At 44.0% G+C, this 14,747-nt stretch overlaps 1 protein-coding gene across 7 annotated transcripts in view; it reads left to right on the top strand.

Annotated features, from left to right (window-relative positions):
• The window catches only part of LOC147628538 (phosphoserine phosphatase, chloroplastic-like), a 39,657-nt gene extending 26,025 nt beyond the window's left edge, over positions 1 to 13,632 (top strand). Inside the window, exons 5-8 of one of the 7 annotated variants that reach the window (XM_086814190.1) lie at positions 11,891 to 12,040; positions 12,317 to 12,370; positions 12,806 to 12,986; positions 13,397 to 13,632. In XM_086814190.1, coding sequence (XP_086670316.1) covers positions 11,891 to 12,040; positions 12,317 to 12,370; positions 12,806 to 12,946 — 345 coding nt within the window. In that variant the 3' untranslated portion in view covers positions 12,947 to 12,986; positions 13,397 to 13,632. The other 6 variants (XM_086814192.1, XM_086814191.1, XM_086814194.1 and 3 more) reach the window with 6 other exon arrangements.
• Positions 13,633 to 14,747: the final 1,115 nt, after the last annotated feature.

The raw sequence follows: 14,747 nt of genomic DNA, 5'->3' as shown, positions 1-14,747 counted from the left end.
CAGGACGCAGAAGTGCATTGCCTTATCTACTACAGAGGCCGAGTATATTGCAGCCACAGAGGCTTGCAAGGAGGCATTATGGCTATCTCGGTTAGTGGTTGATTTGGGTTTTACAGGGGATATTCCATTGTTGCATTGTGACAGTCAGAGTGCCATCCAGTTGGCAAAGAACCCTGTCTTTCATGCAAAGACAAAGCATGTGGATGTGAAGTATCACTTCATCAGAGAGGTGATAGAGAACAAGCTGATTCAGCTTGTCAAGATTCATACGGATGACAACCCGGCTGATCTGTTGACAAAGAGTTTGCCTCCAGAGCGGTTTGCTCATTGCAGACACTTGATGGGCATTGGATGAGGCCAGTTTCAGCCTTGATATGGCCTTGTATATTATCATGTACATGCTGATTTTTTCTTTTCCTTCACTTAAGGGCACATTGCCTTTAAGTGGGAGGTTGTTGGGGTAAAGGCATTATGCCCACCCTTATAGTGTGTACAAGCCCATAAGTTTTATAGTACATAGTACACTTAGTACATTAAAAGTACTAAGTGCACTATGTGCACTAGAGCAAATATACATGTGTGATAGGGGAGTCGCACACTCATACTTTGTGAGTTGACTTATCCCCACATGTCTCTCTCTCTCTCTCTCTCTCTCTCCCTTTCTTCTCTGTGTGTGTCTCCCACATGAAACCCTAACTGTTTCAGCTGAGCTTCTTTAGCTCATACAAATCAGCCTTCAAGCACTCCGTGATTCATTCCCTAAGCAGCAAAGAAGATCCTCTCATCTTCAGCCAACATATGTGCATATCCTCTACAATTTTGGACTTGCGTAAGTGGCTTCATAGAGTCTTCTGCGGTGCTATTGGAGCATCATATGGTTCAGCCGGTGTTCGATCTTCCATGTTCATCAAGCATATAGTGAATATGTGTGCCTAAAAGCCTCCGGGTTTTCTAGAGTATACAAATCAGCCTTCAAGCACCCCGTTCTTCATTCCCTAAGAAGCATAGAAGATCCTTTCATATTCAGCCAGCATATGTGCATATCCCCAGCAGTTTTGGACTTGCATAAGTGGCTTCATAGAGTCTTCTATAGTGCTATTGGGGCATCATATGGTTCAGCCGATGTTCGATCTTCCGCGTCCTTGCGTTTTGCAGTCCACAGTCATCATTGTACAAAGTTCTCCAAAGTTATACAAGCAAATACTCTTGCGTGCAAGGGGGGCCCTTTAGTGGTAATTGGGACCCAATCTGGTGTCGACTCTCACCTTCTCTCTCAACTCTTCTCTCTTAAGTAAAGTGGATTGCATAAACTCACATGTTTAACGAAGGCTTTGTTGCGTGTGGTTATGATGGTCAGCCTATTGCATGCTACATTAGATTCCCCTACCTCGACCTCTCATGATGAGATCGACTGGATCATCTGGGTATAGATCTACTTGGATTACATATATATCGGACATGGTGTCACAGATTAGTAAGAAGTGTGAGATCACTTCTTGAGACTCTTCGAGGATGGATTCATTGAGATCTCGGGATATACATACAAATACATGTCACATGCTATGCGTATTGCGACTGGCTAGCTCAGGGTATCCTCCCACCGCCTCAGAGTAGTGATTGGCAGAGCCAAGGATATCCCTTAGGAGGAGAGTATATGCAGAGTATGCACCACGAGATGGGTAGAGGATGAGGCCCATTCTATGTTCGGTTGTCTAGCTTATTACGAGAATACGAGGGAGATTACACTGCCTTCTCCAAGAGGGATTGAGGCCACTCACATGGGTGATACAATATGAGGAGGAGAGATGCCTGGGCATGTACTTGATGGCACTCAAGATGACACAAGAATGTAGTGTTGAGATAGCACATTGACAGTAGACAACCCCAATCCCAAGAGGGCACCTCCAGAGAGCCATCACAGATTTCTTTGTGGTACCACGTATCCACATCAGAGTCCACTACCCATACTAGTGCCTTTGCTTTGACATCAGTGCCCACCACCCATACCCTTACGCCAGTTCCGCACCGAGAGGAGTTCTTAGTAAGGGAGCTCCATCCATTCTATGAGCCAAAGGCCCACAGCCCAAAGTAGCAAGACCCTCCACCACCACAGACAAATCCTGAGGTTCTCTGTTAACATGACATGCATCCATCATAGAGGCATGACCCTCTTTTTGCTGTGAAATTGTAGCGTACTACCAAGTTCCAACTGAGGAAGGGTCATAGGATAATCATCTGCTATTTGGACATTGATGTTTTTTTAATTTCCTTTTCAATTCTTCCATGGCTCAGTATATCCATGGTACCATCGATTGCTTATGATCTCATAGACCCTTGGGGTCTCCGTATATGTTAACATAAATTTCTTTCTTTCTCGAGGCTTTGGTGAGTCTCCTTGTAGAAGACAATGTCTCTATTTGTGTAGGTCTTTGCGAAGCCACCAGGGTTGAACTGTAGGGTCCCGTTGCAATTCATGGCCATGTGAAGCATGTCTATGGTCTCAAGACTACGCCCGTCATGCGGACATCTTTGTGTAATGAGAAATATTTTTAACGTTGATGAGACCAAAAGTAATACATGTGATTTTGGGTAATTGCATGCCAGCAAAACATGGAACAAAGAAAACTAGCTACCTAAGGAACAAAACTTAGGTGTTACGTGAGTCTTGCATGTGCAATGTGATCAACCCAACCAACCATATGATATCCTCATCCAATGATAGTACCATCCTCGTCCATGATGGAGTGCAAGGCTGTGACAAAGTCCACCTTGTGTGGTCCATGTCTCGGGTGGATCACTAATAATACATCATCACAAGCAGCTTAGATCACAAATTGAGAAGCATCAACACGAATGATTGTGTGTGTGGACATTGTACTAAAACAATGACTTGGGCTTTGCTTAAATAGCCGTTAAATGGAATGTCAAAGGTCTTGACCTTTAGACTAACCACAACTATTCATATCTTCTATCCATTATTATAATCGTCATATATGAACCATAGTCTACAACCATACAAAGAAATAACATCTAACAAATGAGTGTTGTGGAGTGTAGGAAGTCGTGAGTCGATGGTGAATTCAAAGCCGTGATTTGCTTTCAAACTTGATTTTCCAACTTTTCTTTGAGCTCTTGAAAACACTCAAAAGCTTGTGACTTGCTTCAAGGCATAAGCCCGGCACTTTCGTAAGTAATCGTCAATAAATGGAACAAAAAATAATGAACCTCCATATGAGGTTGTGTTGGTGGTCCCCAAATGTCACTATGAATCATGTCAAGCTGTGATATGCAGCGGAAGTCTTTGTATTGGTTGATCCTGTCACACAATATGCTCACACCGTCTTTTGTACCCTGAGTTTCGTGAGTTTAGCAATCCATTTCATTTACTTCAAACTTTAAAGAGTTGAGAGAGAGATATGAACACTGTACACCAGATTGGGTCCCGAATTACCCACTGAAGGGCCCCCTATCCCGATAACGAGATAGTATTTGCTTTATTACTTTAGAGAGAATGACTTTGGACTGTAGATAAGCCAAACGCAAGATCTCGGAGGATCGGAGTAGGGCTGATCTGTACACTACTGTAGAAACACCTCAATGACTTGATCTTGAGCCTATGCACTCCTCCCAAGGGCATGAGGAAGGGCTGCACACCTGAGGCTCAAAGAAGAAGAAGGTGGACTGTTCTACACACTGTTAGAATGCTGAAAACACATATGAATGCTGAGTTACCTTCACCAGATGACTGCTGAATGTGTTGATGATGCATAGAAGGCTGGACACTGATGCAAACAGCAGATTCAGGGCTGGAAACTGCTGTGGACTGAATCTTCAGGGCTGGAAACTGCTGTGGACAGAAACGCTGAAGAGTAGGGGTGCTGAGGAGCTGAAACGCAGACCTGTAGGGCTGCTGGACTGCAAAACACAGGTATCTGGAGCTGCTGGACAGAAACGCAGCACTGCTGCCCTGTTGAATCAGAAAACGCAGGAGAAAACAGGCTGAAATCTGGCGTAGAACTCTACTGTACTGTGGGCTGAACTATGGGCATGAACTGATGATTTCGAGAATGGTAGCTTCTTGGACTGCTTGGATGCTGGACTTTCGACTGAGAGCATCTGCTACTGGGTTATGCTTACCAGGGATGTAAGCAATCATACCTCCAAACTGTTGGAAGATTTGACTCCACCTGGCCTGTCGATCACTCCACTGGGCACTTGGCATAGTCTGAAGCCACTTAAGTGCTTGGTGGTCTGTTTTCACTGTGAAAGCCTGTCCATAAAGAAAAGGCTTCCAATGTTTGAGCGCTGTGATCACACCCAAAAGCTCTTTGTCATATACCGAATAATTCTTTTCGGCGACATCCAACTTTCTGCTGTAATAAGCCACGAGTCTATTGTCCTGCTGGAGGACTGCACCTATGGCTACATTGCTGGCATCGGTGATGACCTCGAAAGGTTCGTCCCATGATGCTAACTTTAATACAGGTGCTTCTGAGGCAGCTTTCTGGAGTGCACGGAATGCCTCAAGTGCCTTACCTGTAACTGAGACTTTCTGCTTGCGAGTCTTCACCCCCTTGAGCAAGTCGGTAAGAGGTGCTGCAAGGTTGGAAAACTGATGGACATGTGTGCTATAGGCCTGACAAAGACCTACGAATGAACGGATTTCTTGGGCGGTCTTAGGAATATCCCAATCTAAGATCTCTTGAACCTTTGAGGGGTCCAGTCTAATCCCATCGGAACCAATGATGTAGCCCAAATACTGAACTTCTTTAACACCAAAGATAGACTTTTTGGCATTTATGTAGAGCTGATTATCTCGCAAAAGTTGCAAGACTTTCTCCACATCTTTCTCATGCTGCTCCGCAGTGGCTGAGAAGACTAGTATGTCATCAAGGAATATGAAAACACACTTCCCAATGTGGACTGCGAAAATCCTAGACATCATCTTATTGAACGTTGCGGGTGCATTTGTAAGCCCAAAGGGCATGACTACGAACTCGTAGTGACCACGCTCTGTCCTGAAAGCTGTTTTTGGAATGTCAGCTTCAAAAATGCGGACCTGATGGTAACCACTCTTGAGGTCGATCTTAGTGAAAAACTTAGCACCGTCTAAACGCTCCAAAATGTACTCTATCCTGGGCATAGGAAACTTATTCTTGATAGTGAGTTTGTTTAATGCCCTGTAGTCTACACAAAGACGTGCAGACTTGTCCTTCTTTTGGACAAATAGGATAGGTGCAGCAAATGGGGAGGAAGAAGGCCGAATGAATCCGGCTCGGAGAAGCTCAGATAACTGCTTTTCCAACTCGCCCTCTAAAGTCTTGGAAAGACGATAGGGAAACCTGCTAGGAGGGTCTGATCCAGGGACCAAATCAATGTGATGGTCCTCAAGGCGAGAGGGTGGGAGACTGGGTGGGAGATCGCCCCTAAGCATAATGTCCTGGTGTCTGGATAGGAGGTCTGCTAACTGAGGGACTGAAGATGTAATGGATGCTACTAATGAGGGAGGGTCTGCTTGAGCACGAATATAAAGGAGTGCTCCTTCTGCTCCCTTGCGGATAGCTCGTCGGGCCTGGAGATGCGAAATCAATGGGATGCCAAGAATGCTTCTATCCCCACGAATCATGACAGGCTCAGGAAAACCTTTACAAATAGTAAAAGTGTCCTGCCCCCAATCGGGAATAGGCTCATACTGACGGAACCACTGAATTCCTAAGATCATGTCACACCCTAACAGAGGGGAGACGATGAAATCTCGTTGAAATGAGGCCTTCTGAACTTCAAAGGCAAACTGCTGTGCCTTCTGGGAAATGTGGGTGCGAAGACCAGGTGTAAACCCGTCCACATCCAAATGATATGGGACTAAAGTGCAGTTCAATTTATTAGCCAACTGGGGAGAGATGGCGTCTTCAGAACTACCCATATCGAAAAGGACTACAAACTGTCGGCCCTGGGCAGAGCCATAAGCTCGGATAAGGCTCTTCTGAGCAGCATCGCTCTCACCCTCCTGCTTAGCATCAAATACCACGGATGGTATAGGATGCATGGAAGGTAAAAGTTGAACTGCATTTGAGGTAGTAGGCGGGGCTGGAGGAGCTGGGGAAGCTGTGGCAACTGTGGCAGAAGGAGCTTTGGCAGCTTGTGCCGCTTGCCATTTGTGGCAATCCTTCTTACCATGCCCTATAATATGACAGAAAAAACATCTATTTTCTGACTGGTACTTCTTTTGCTCCTCTGGAGGAAGATAACCTCCAGTAATGCCTGCTTTAGCCTTTTCATCAGGGGTTTTCTTAGGTTCTTTATCCTTTTTACCCCCTGAACTGGAGCTATTACTGCTGTCCTTCTTAGCATCTTTAGAAGATGCGTTACCTTTCCATGTCTGTGCAGCTGATTGCTGCTGCTGGGGTTTGGTACTGGACTGAGATGTCTGCTTGGGCTTGTCCCCGTTGAGCTTCATTTCTTCATTCTGAGCGAGAGTCAGAGCCCGGTCATATGTACTTGGTTCAAAGTTACGAACTGTGAACCGAATGTGGGAGTCCAATCCACGAATGAATTGCTCCATCTTGGCCTGCTCAGATAACCCTAACTGCTGTGCTAAAGTAATAACCTTACCGGAAAACTGAAGCACTGGGGAACCGTTCTGTCTGAGTCCATAGAACTCGTCTTTCAGACCGGTCATGTACTGGGGCGGGAGAAATCTGGTCTTCAGGTCATGGACAAAGATGTCCCAGTCAAAGGCTGTGACACCTGTGGCCTGGTCAGTATGAATACTAGACCAATGCTGCCACCAAGTGACTGCCTCACCAGTGAGATGGGGAGCCGCTAAGTGGACTTTGTCTTGTGGGTCTGTGATCCTAGCTAATGGAAAATGAGCATTAAATTGATGAACAAATTGATTAACTGAAGAATGATCACACTTACCATCATACTTGCTAAAATTCGGTTGACTGCGAATGATGGTGGTTGCTGATGCGGGCTGCTGGCTGGTGACACCTATGACTGGGGAGACTGAGGAGAGCTGCTGATACCTCAAGTGTATGGCCTCCTTTTCCCGTTGGTGTTCGAGCAACATACGTTCTCGATCAAGCTCACGTTGGTGTTCCCGAGCGGCGAGTTCAGCCTGACGCCGGTCTTCGTCGATCCTGCGTTGGGCTTCCTCATAGTCCCGTCTTTCTTCTTTTTCTCTTCTCCTTCGGGCCTCGTCCTCTCTCCTTTGTTGTTCCATCTGAAAGAAGAGGGAGATGTAGTCGGGTGCTGCTGGAGGTGTAGAAGGACGTGCTGCTGCTGCCTCCAAGAGTTGGAGACGCTCCATGAGTAGCTGGTTCTGAGCTCTTAGAAGAGCTATGGTGTCTGCTGTAGGCGGAAGAGCAAGGTCTCCTTCGGGGGAGACGTCTTCCGGCTGATGAGTACTCTCTCCTGTAGACATGATGCTGAAGTCGGTGGTCGTGCCGGAACGCAATCTAACCATCCGAGAATGCCCCCACGCTAGGATACGGTGTGTGTGGACTATCTGAATCTGATACCAATGTGATATGCAGCGGAAGTCTTTGTATTGGTTGATCCTGTCACACAATATGCTCACACCGTCTTCTGTATCCTGAGTTTCGTGAGTTTAGCAATCCATTTCATTTACTTCAAACTTTAAAGAGTTGAGAGAGAGATATGAACACTGTACACCAGATTGGGTCCCGAATTACCCACTGAAGGGCCCCCTATCCCAATAACGAGATAGTATTTGCTTTATTACTTTAGAGAGAATGACTTTGGACTGTAGATAAGCCAAACGCAAGATCTCGGAGGATCGGAGTAGGGCTGATCTGTACACTGCTGTAGAAACACCTCAATGACTTGATCTTGAGCCTATGCACTCCTCCCAAGGGCATGAGGAAGGGCTGCACACCTGAGGCTCAAAGAAGAAGAAGGTGGACTGTTCTACACACTGTTAGAATGCTGAAAACACATATGAATGCTGAGTTACCTTCACCAGATGACTGCTGAATGTGTTGATGATGCATAGAAGGCGCTGGACACTGATGCAAACAGCAGATTCAGGGCTGGAAACTGCTGTGGACTGAATCTTCAGGGCTGGAAACTGCTGTGGACAGAAACGCTGAAGAGTAGGGGTGCTGAGGAGCTGAAACGCAGACCTGTAGGGCTGCTGGACTGCAAAACACAGGTATCTGGAGCTGCTGGACAGAAACGCAGCACTGCTGCCCTGCTGAATCAGAAAACGCAGGAGAAAACAGGCTGAAATCTGGCGTAGAACTCTACTGTACTGTGGGCTGAACTATGGGCATGAACTGATGCTGAATCTGGGCTGATTAGAGGCTGAGGACAAACACCTAGGGCTGGACTGAAGCTATGGTTCTCAAGGGCTGGAGAAGAAAGCTTAGGGCACTAGGGCATGGATTAGTCTTATGCTGAGAGCAAGAGAGAGAGGAGAGCTCTTAGCACAATGAAGACTGAATGAGCAAAAGAGGCTCTAGGCAAGCCTATTTATACTAACTGGAGGTTGGTCATTTAATAAAGTTAATATTTATAAATGCCCAATAATGCAAATAATGATAAATAAATACTAATAAATATGGGAAAAATACCAGATAAATCCCAGTAAATTCCCTAAGGCTTTGGGGATGTTCTAAATGATGCACAGGCATATGTATGCATGTTATGCAAGATGCAGAGTGCTTTCTGATGCAAACCCTAAGGCTTCTACTGACTCTACATGCATGAATGATTCTCTCCAAGTGGGTTAAGGGACTCGACTGACTGACTGACCCACTAAGGCTGAGGAATGACCTACGTAGCTCGTGCCTGACTTATCCTGGACTGAGGATGTACAATGGGGTCACGGCGTACGACAATTATCATCCTATTGGGTTCTAAAACTGTACAAATGCTGCACTTCTGATGATGAGCCATCTTGTCACCATGCACTTAGTGCAGAGTGCATGTGACACAAGCACTCCTCTTGCTCTATATCCATCATGCTTCGGAATATATTGGAAGGGGGGAAGGTGGTCCATCTAAAGGCCATGTTGGTCAAACTAGCTGACCACCCGTGAGCACCACAACATGCTTTGTCCCTCTCATGTAAGTTGCATGGAGGACTCAAGGGCCAAATGTGAAAGGCGGTCTGCATTCAAAGTATACACATTTTGAGAGAGATTTTATCGACATCTACTAAAGACGTCATGGGTCTTTGTGTGGTACATATGATCCATGTGTAAACTAAGGTCATAACACATGCAAACAAAAAAAGACCAATCTCCCAACTAAAAACAGGCCCGCATACTACGTGGGCTGTGCATGCACAATTAATCCATAAATCAAGGAGACCTCATCATGTGTCATCTTCCCTAGCTTCAAGCTACATAATGTCAATGTCCATATGGTGCAATGGTAGTGCCTCTGTAACTATTTGGCCCTCCTAACTCTATTTCACATGATGAAACTCATGCCTTGACACCAAAAGGTGGAAGAAGACATGGGAACAGGGTCTATAAGGTATGATTAAGAAAAAGCACTAGCTTTGGTCAAAAAGCAAGAAAAAGCAAAAAGTCAAACCAGGTTGACCACGAGCCAAGGGCAGCTCCAGGGCCAAAAAGCAAGGCTCGGAAAGCAAAAAGGAAAAAGTAAATAGTAAAAAGGCAAAAGCAAAGCATGGATAAGCTTTTGGCAAAAAGCAGGGCCCTCTTCAAGTATAAAAGAAGCACGAGCCTCTCTTGAGCATCATGTTGGAGAAAAACCTCTTTATCTTTAAGGTGTTGCCATCCCCGTTGAAGCTTGGAAATCATCTTCTTGATCATGAACTAAACCATGGAGTTTTTCATCGTTGCTCGTTGATTTAGAGCGCCTTCATTGGCTGTAGTGCCCACAGTGGCACCCGGTTCGCGCACCGCCCAAGCGGTCCAGTTCAATACGAACGGTTTGGTTCGATTCAGGCAGTTCGGTCAAATCCAAGCGTCCATTTTTTTTTTGGTTTTTTGTTGCCGTTTTTTTAAAACCATTTTTCTCGCCGTTTCTTGGGCGTTTTGGGGACTGTTTTAGACTTTAGCCTTTGCTTGCCTTTGCTTGCAATGTTCTTGATGCATCATGCATCCTATATAAATTATAATAGCCCCTCCCCCAATCCCATCCTCACAAGTGCTCATTGCTCAACCCTCCCCCCACAAGTGCTTATTGCTCAAGATCAATCCTCTCCCTCGAGCTCTCCTTCAAGGCTCAAACCTCTCTCCCCTCTAGGCGCTCTCAAGCATCTCCCTCTTCCGCAAGCCTCCCCCTCCCTCTCCCTCTCTCTCCCTCTTCCTAAATTTCTATGTTTTGGGCAACTGCAAGTAGTAACTTCTCTAAGTTTTGCATCTATGTGTATGTGTGTATAACAATATATATTTATATTTTTAAGTATTTTTTAAATGGACTGTACCTCCACCGTATTTTTATTTTCAAAATTTAGCGGTGCGTTCCGAGACCGTATTTGAACGTACCATACCGAATCGAACTTTTTGTACCTGACAACTATGGTAGTGTCACGCCATCATCTGTCTGTACGATTGTACAGATCCGTATAACCGTATGGACATGCACAGGACTGTACCGACCGAAGCCCTAAAATTGTTCTAAAAACCCTACAAACTGTTTTTTGGAGATTTTTATCGCCTGAAAACCATTAAAACAGGTTTTATATCAGTTTTCTTGCTAGAAAGAGCTTTTCCATGGTTTTCTTCATCGACAAGGCTGTAGGAGTTGTGGAGATTAGTGATTCTTGGACCTGGATTTGGATTTGGACTGGGACTTGGATTTGAACTTGGACTTGGAACCTACACTTAAACTTGGACTTGGATTTGAACTTGGACTTGGAACTTCGAACTTGGACTTGAACTTGGACTTGGATTTGAACTTGGACTTGGACTTGGACTTGGATTTGGATCTGAATAATGGATTTGGTACTAGCCTGGTGAGAGATTCTTGTGGGTCATCCCAGTGGTGTGCTCAGCATCAAAAATCTCGTGACTCCACACCGACCTGAACTTAGGGATTCTACATCGGCATATTTGTTTGCTTTTTGTATTCATTGATTGTATTGATCCTGGCCAGCATGCCCATGGATTGTTCTTGAATAAATTCCCAAAAGGGGGCGGGGCCTGTTCCCCATTCAATGTGGTGTACTATGCAAGATCCCTATTCCCTTCTTTCTCTCCCCTCTCTTTAGATCTTTCTCTTGGATACGTGGTTGAGTCTATCACGGCATGCCCCGCTGGGCTTACACCCTCTCTATGATGCTAGAGTATATGCTAGATGTGAAGCTTCAGAGACGACAGCTCGGTTCTCCAAGGGGGGGGGGCGTCTGGCTCTCTAGAGGAAGTGTGCCCTCTCTAGAGATGCCCCACAAGTGTGGGGCACCAGCATGTCCCCGGTTCCGGATGCACTCTTCCGATGAGCTTGGGTGTGCTGTGCATGATTTATCTGTCCCCAATGAATGATATGATCCAGCTATAGCCCTCTATTTATAATCACTTTTGGGCTAGTTGTCTGGCCAACCCTAATCTAGGGTGTTCATGCCATAATAATAATAATATTGTTCGCTCTCGTTGTTCATTGGGTGCCTAGACAAGAATATAATGAATTGGCATAAATGCCCTTACATACACATGAATTCAGACGTGCAGTGGACCTCTAAGCTAGCCAATGGTTATAAGCATATCATGCGAGATAGCATCATCATGAGAGAGAGAGAGAGAGAGAGAGAGAGAGAGATTTGGGGAGGTAAAACTTAGTTGTTGCTGAGGCCTAGAGGTAATAGTGAAGTGGCAAAAATTCTACAGTAGCAGTAAAACTTTCTACTTTTCAACTGATATTTCTGTGTAATTTGTTTTCCTTTTGTCTGTAGCCTGTGGCAAAAATTCTACAGATTCCAGAAGAAAGGATTTTTGCCAACAGATTGCTCTTTGATGAGAACGGTGAATACATGGGCTTTGATACTGAAGAACCTACCTCAAGAAGTGGTGGAAAAGCTGCAGCCATTGCACAGATCAAGCAGGTGGGGAAGGATATCATTAATGATTAATTACATTTTATGAGATTTATACGAGGATCTCTGTGACCTAGGGATATTCAAATTTGTGTTTATGCTGGTAAGAATGCCAAGGCATGGTTACACATGCTGGCCCATTGGCAGGGTTTTTGCTCAGGCCGCCTGGTTGGGGAGTACCCCTCCAGCTTTCTGCCTCTCCCACGGGCTGTTTCTGTAACTAGCCTAAAGATATATGGGAGCATTGCATGTGTATAAATCTCATTCTATAAGTTATTGGTCCAGAAATTTCACTACAATCAATTGGTCATGGTTGGTGATGGCGCGACAGATCTGGAGGTAATGTCTGCACTTGGCTTGCTCTGTTTCAATAATGGATCAAAAGATGCTTCAATCGTGGATTACAATGTATTAATCATGTCTAGCCAAGATGCTTTGGATGTGGATGAGTATCTAAAAGAATGGATGTGGATGTATGTGAAAGAATGGATGTAATCAAAGGATGGTAATCACATGATAGTTGGTGATGATTGTTTGATATGATTTTCATGGTCATTAACAATCTAGACTTGCTTCTTTACTACTTTAAGTATGTTCTTTTGGTGATGATTTGTAATAGGAGTTTTTACAGTTTTAATTAGCATTATCACGTTCACTAATAATATAGACATGCTTGTATACTGCTCTTAACTTCCATTGGCTTATATGTGATTTTGGAGTTAAGCTTATCTTGTTTAGTGTCATGTATCTGAGACAATCTTTTGAATTATGAAGGCTCGGCAACCGGGAGGGGCAGACATTTTCATCTGCTATGGGGGAGTGCAGTTCCGGGCGCCTGTTGCAGCACAGTCTGACTGGTGTGTTCTGAATTTCAAAGATCTCATCGAGTCTCTAGACCAGCAAGTTTGTACCTGAAAAGCTCGAAAGAATGGCATGACCAATTCAAGGCTTCTAGGTAACATAATGTGTAATAATATACCAGTTTTGAAGGCTGAAGCAAAGGTGGATGTATATCATTACTTTGCAACAGGCATGTGATCGTATTCTCGCATATGAAGTGATATTGCCGACGAGCTTATTATGATGATATGAAGTTCGTACCGTCTGCTTATGATGGGGTGCAAAGTATCCCTGACCAAGTGGGAGTGGGAAGCTGTTGGTAACACAGACACGTGTGTGTGTGTGTGAGAGAGAGAGAGAGAAAGAAAGAAAGAAAGAAAGCTGTATTAACGTCTACTAGAGGCCGAACTCGACCTATGAGACAAATCATGTACAACTGTCAATGTACACATGACTTTTACTAGCATAGGTGGCATCCCTTAAAATAAAGAATACCATTTTTAATTTTTTTCTTGTGTGCCGTAGGATGCCCTAGAAGATAGGTTTCACAAAGTTGGAAGGGGGCTGCTTGGGCCTAATGACATGTGGTCAGTGCAAGAGTGGCTATAAGCATAATAAGAGCATCAATGGTCAATGAGGATTTTGAGTATATTTTTTTACCTGTATACAACTTGTAACTTTTACATCTTCTATGGATTGGCACCAATATAAATTGCTATATTTGTGTGCACATTTATAAGTACGTTTTGGAACTAAAAAAATCAACCACATTGTTTAAAAAAATGAAACCATGATTGTTTAGTCTTGTATTTTAACATCCCAAGAGCATTTGCACGATGATAGGACATGGATACATGTGGGTGACATACATGGCATGGCATAGTGGGCCATGGACATCCATCCTATGATGGTTGGTTGGCGTACGTGCATGGATGGATGGCCCTGAGATTTAGTGCCTAGTGAAGACCTAATCTGGCCATGAGATTAGTGCCATCAAGTGAAGACCTAATTTTTATGAAAATCTAGCATTCAATTTACAGTAATTTACAATAAACTCAGTGGAGTTTATTGAATCATGACTTTGCCTTTTTTTTAATCATGGTATTTTTGCATTTAGTGTCTTTTATTTCTTGTGCTTTTCTATATTACATGGAGAAATATGATGCTTTCTTTTGATCTCAGAGAACACATTTAATCCAATGAAATATGGCATGTTTGCTTTGGTCTCTCTCCTTGCAGTTGTAGGCTTCTTCACCGGCAACTTTTTCCAACGTGTTCAGTGTATGGAAATGGGTAATAATCTTTTTGTGTGGCCGCATTGACTTTTTTGTTGTTTTGGACCACCCACAAGGGTGGTTGACCCAATGTAGAAATCTTTCCCTTGCATTTTTGCTTCCATTGTCATGCAATTAAAATGGTTGAGTAATTCACCAAGCAACCTAACAACCTTTTGCTTTCTTAGTTCAATTGGTTGAGCGAGGTTTTTAACATTCATGTATGCATGAGTACTTGGTTCACCACACCTAGGATGGGCATTGGAACTCTATTTAGCTTGTTAACCTACACCCATAATGTGTGCATATGTTACTCAAGCAGTTAGGAGGTTTATAAAAGAGAATCCACAAGCTATATTTTTAACATGATCAGATTTATCTATCTACCAGCTATATTATTACATCAACTTGATCAAATTCATCTAAGTCAAGAAATTATTGCCTCTCCCACTTTGCAAGGACTTTGTACATTGTAAAAAATAACTTTCTTGATATTAAGCCTCAAACTTATGAGCAAGAAGAGGGGAATGCCCAATGGAAAGTTGCCACATACAAAAAGTATGATTCTATCATGAGAAATCGTACTAGGGATTTGGTAGATG

Source organism: Cibotium barometz, chromosome 19 (genome assembly GCF_041138505.1).
Source record: "Cibotium barometz isolate CiBa-2024 chromosome 19, ASM4113850v1, whole genome shotgun sequence".
NCBI classification, from domain to species: Eukaryota; Viridiplantae; Streptophyta; class Polypodiopsida; order Cyatheales; family Cibotiaceae; genus Cibotium; species Cibotium barometz.
This window is presented reverse-complemented; position numbering and strand designations above follow the sequence as displayed.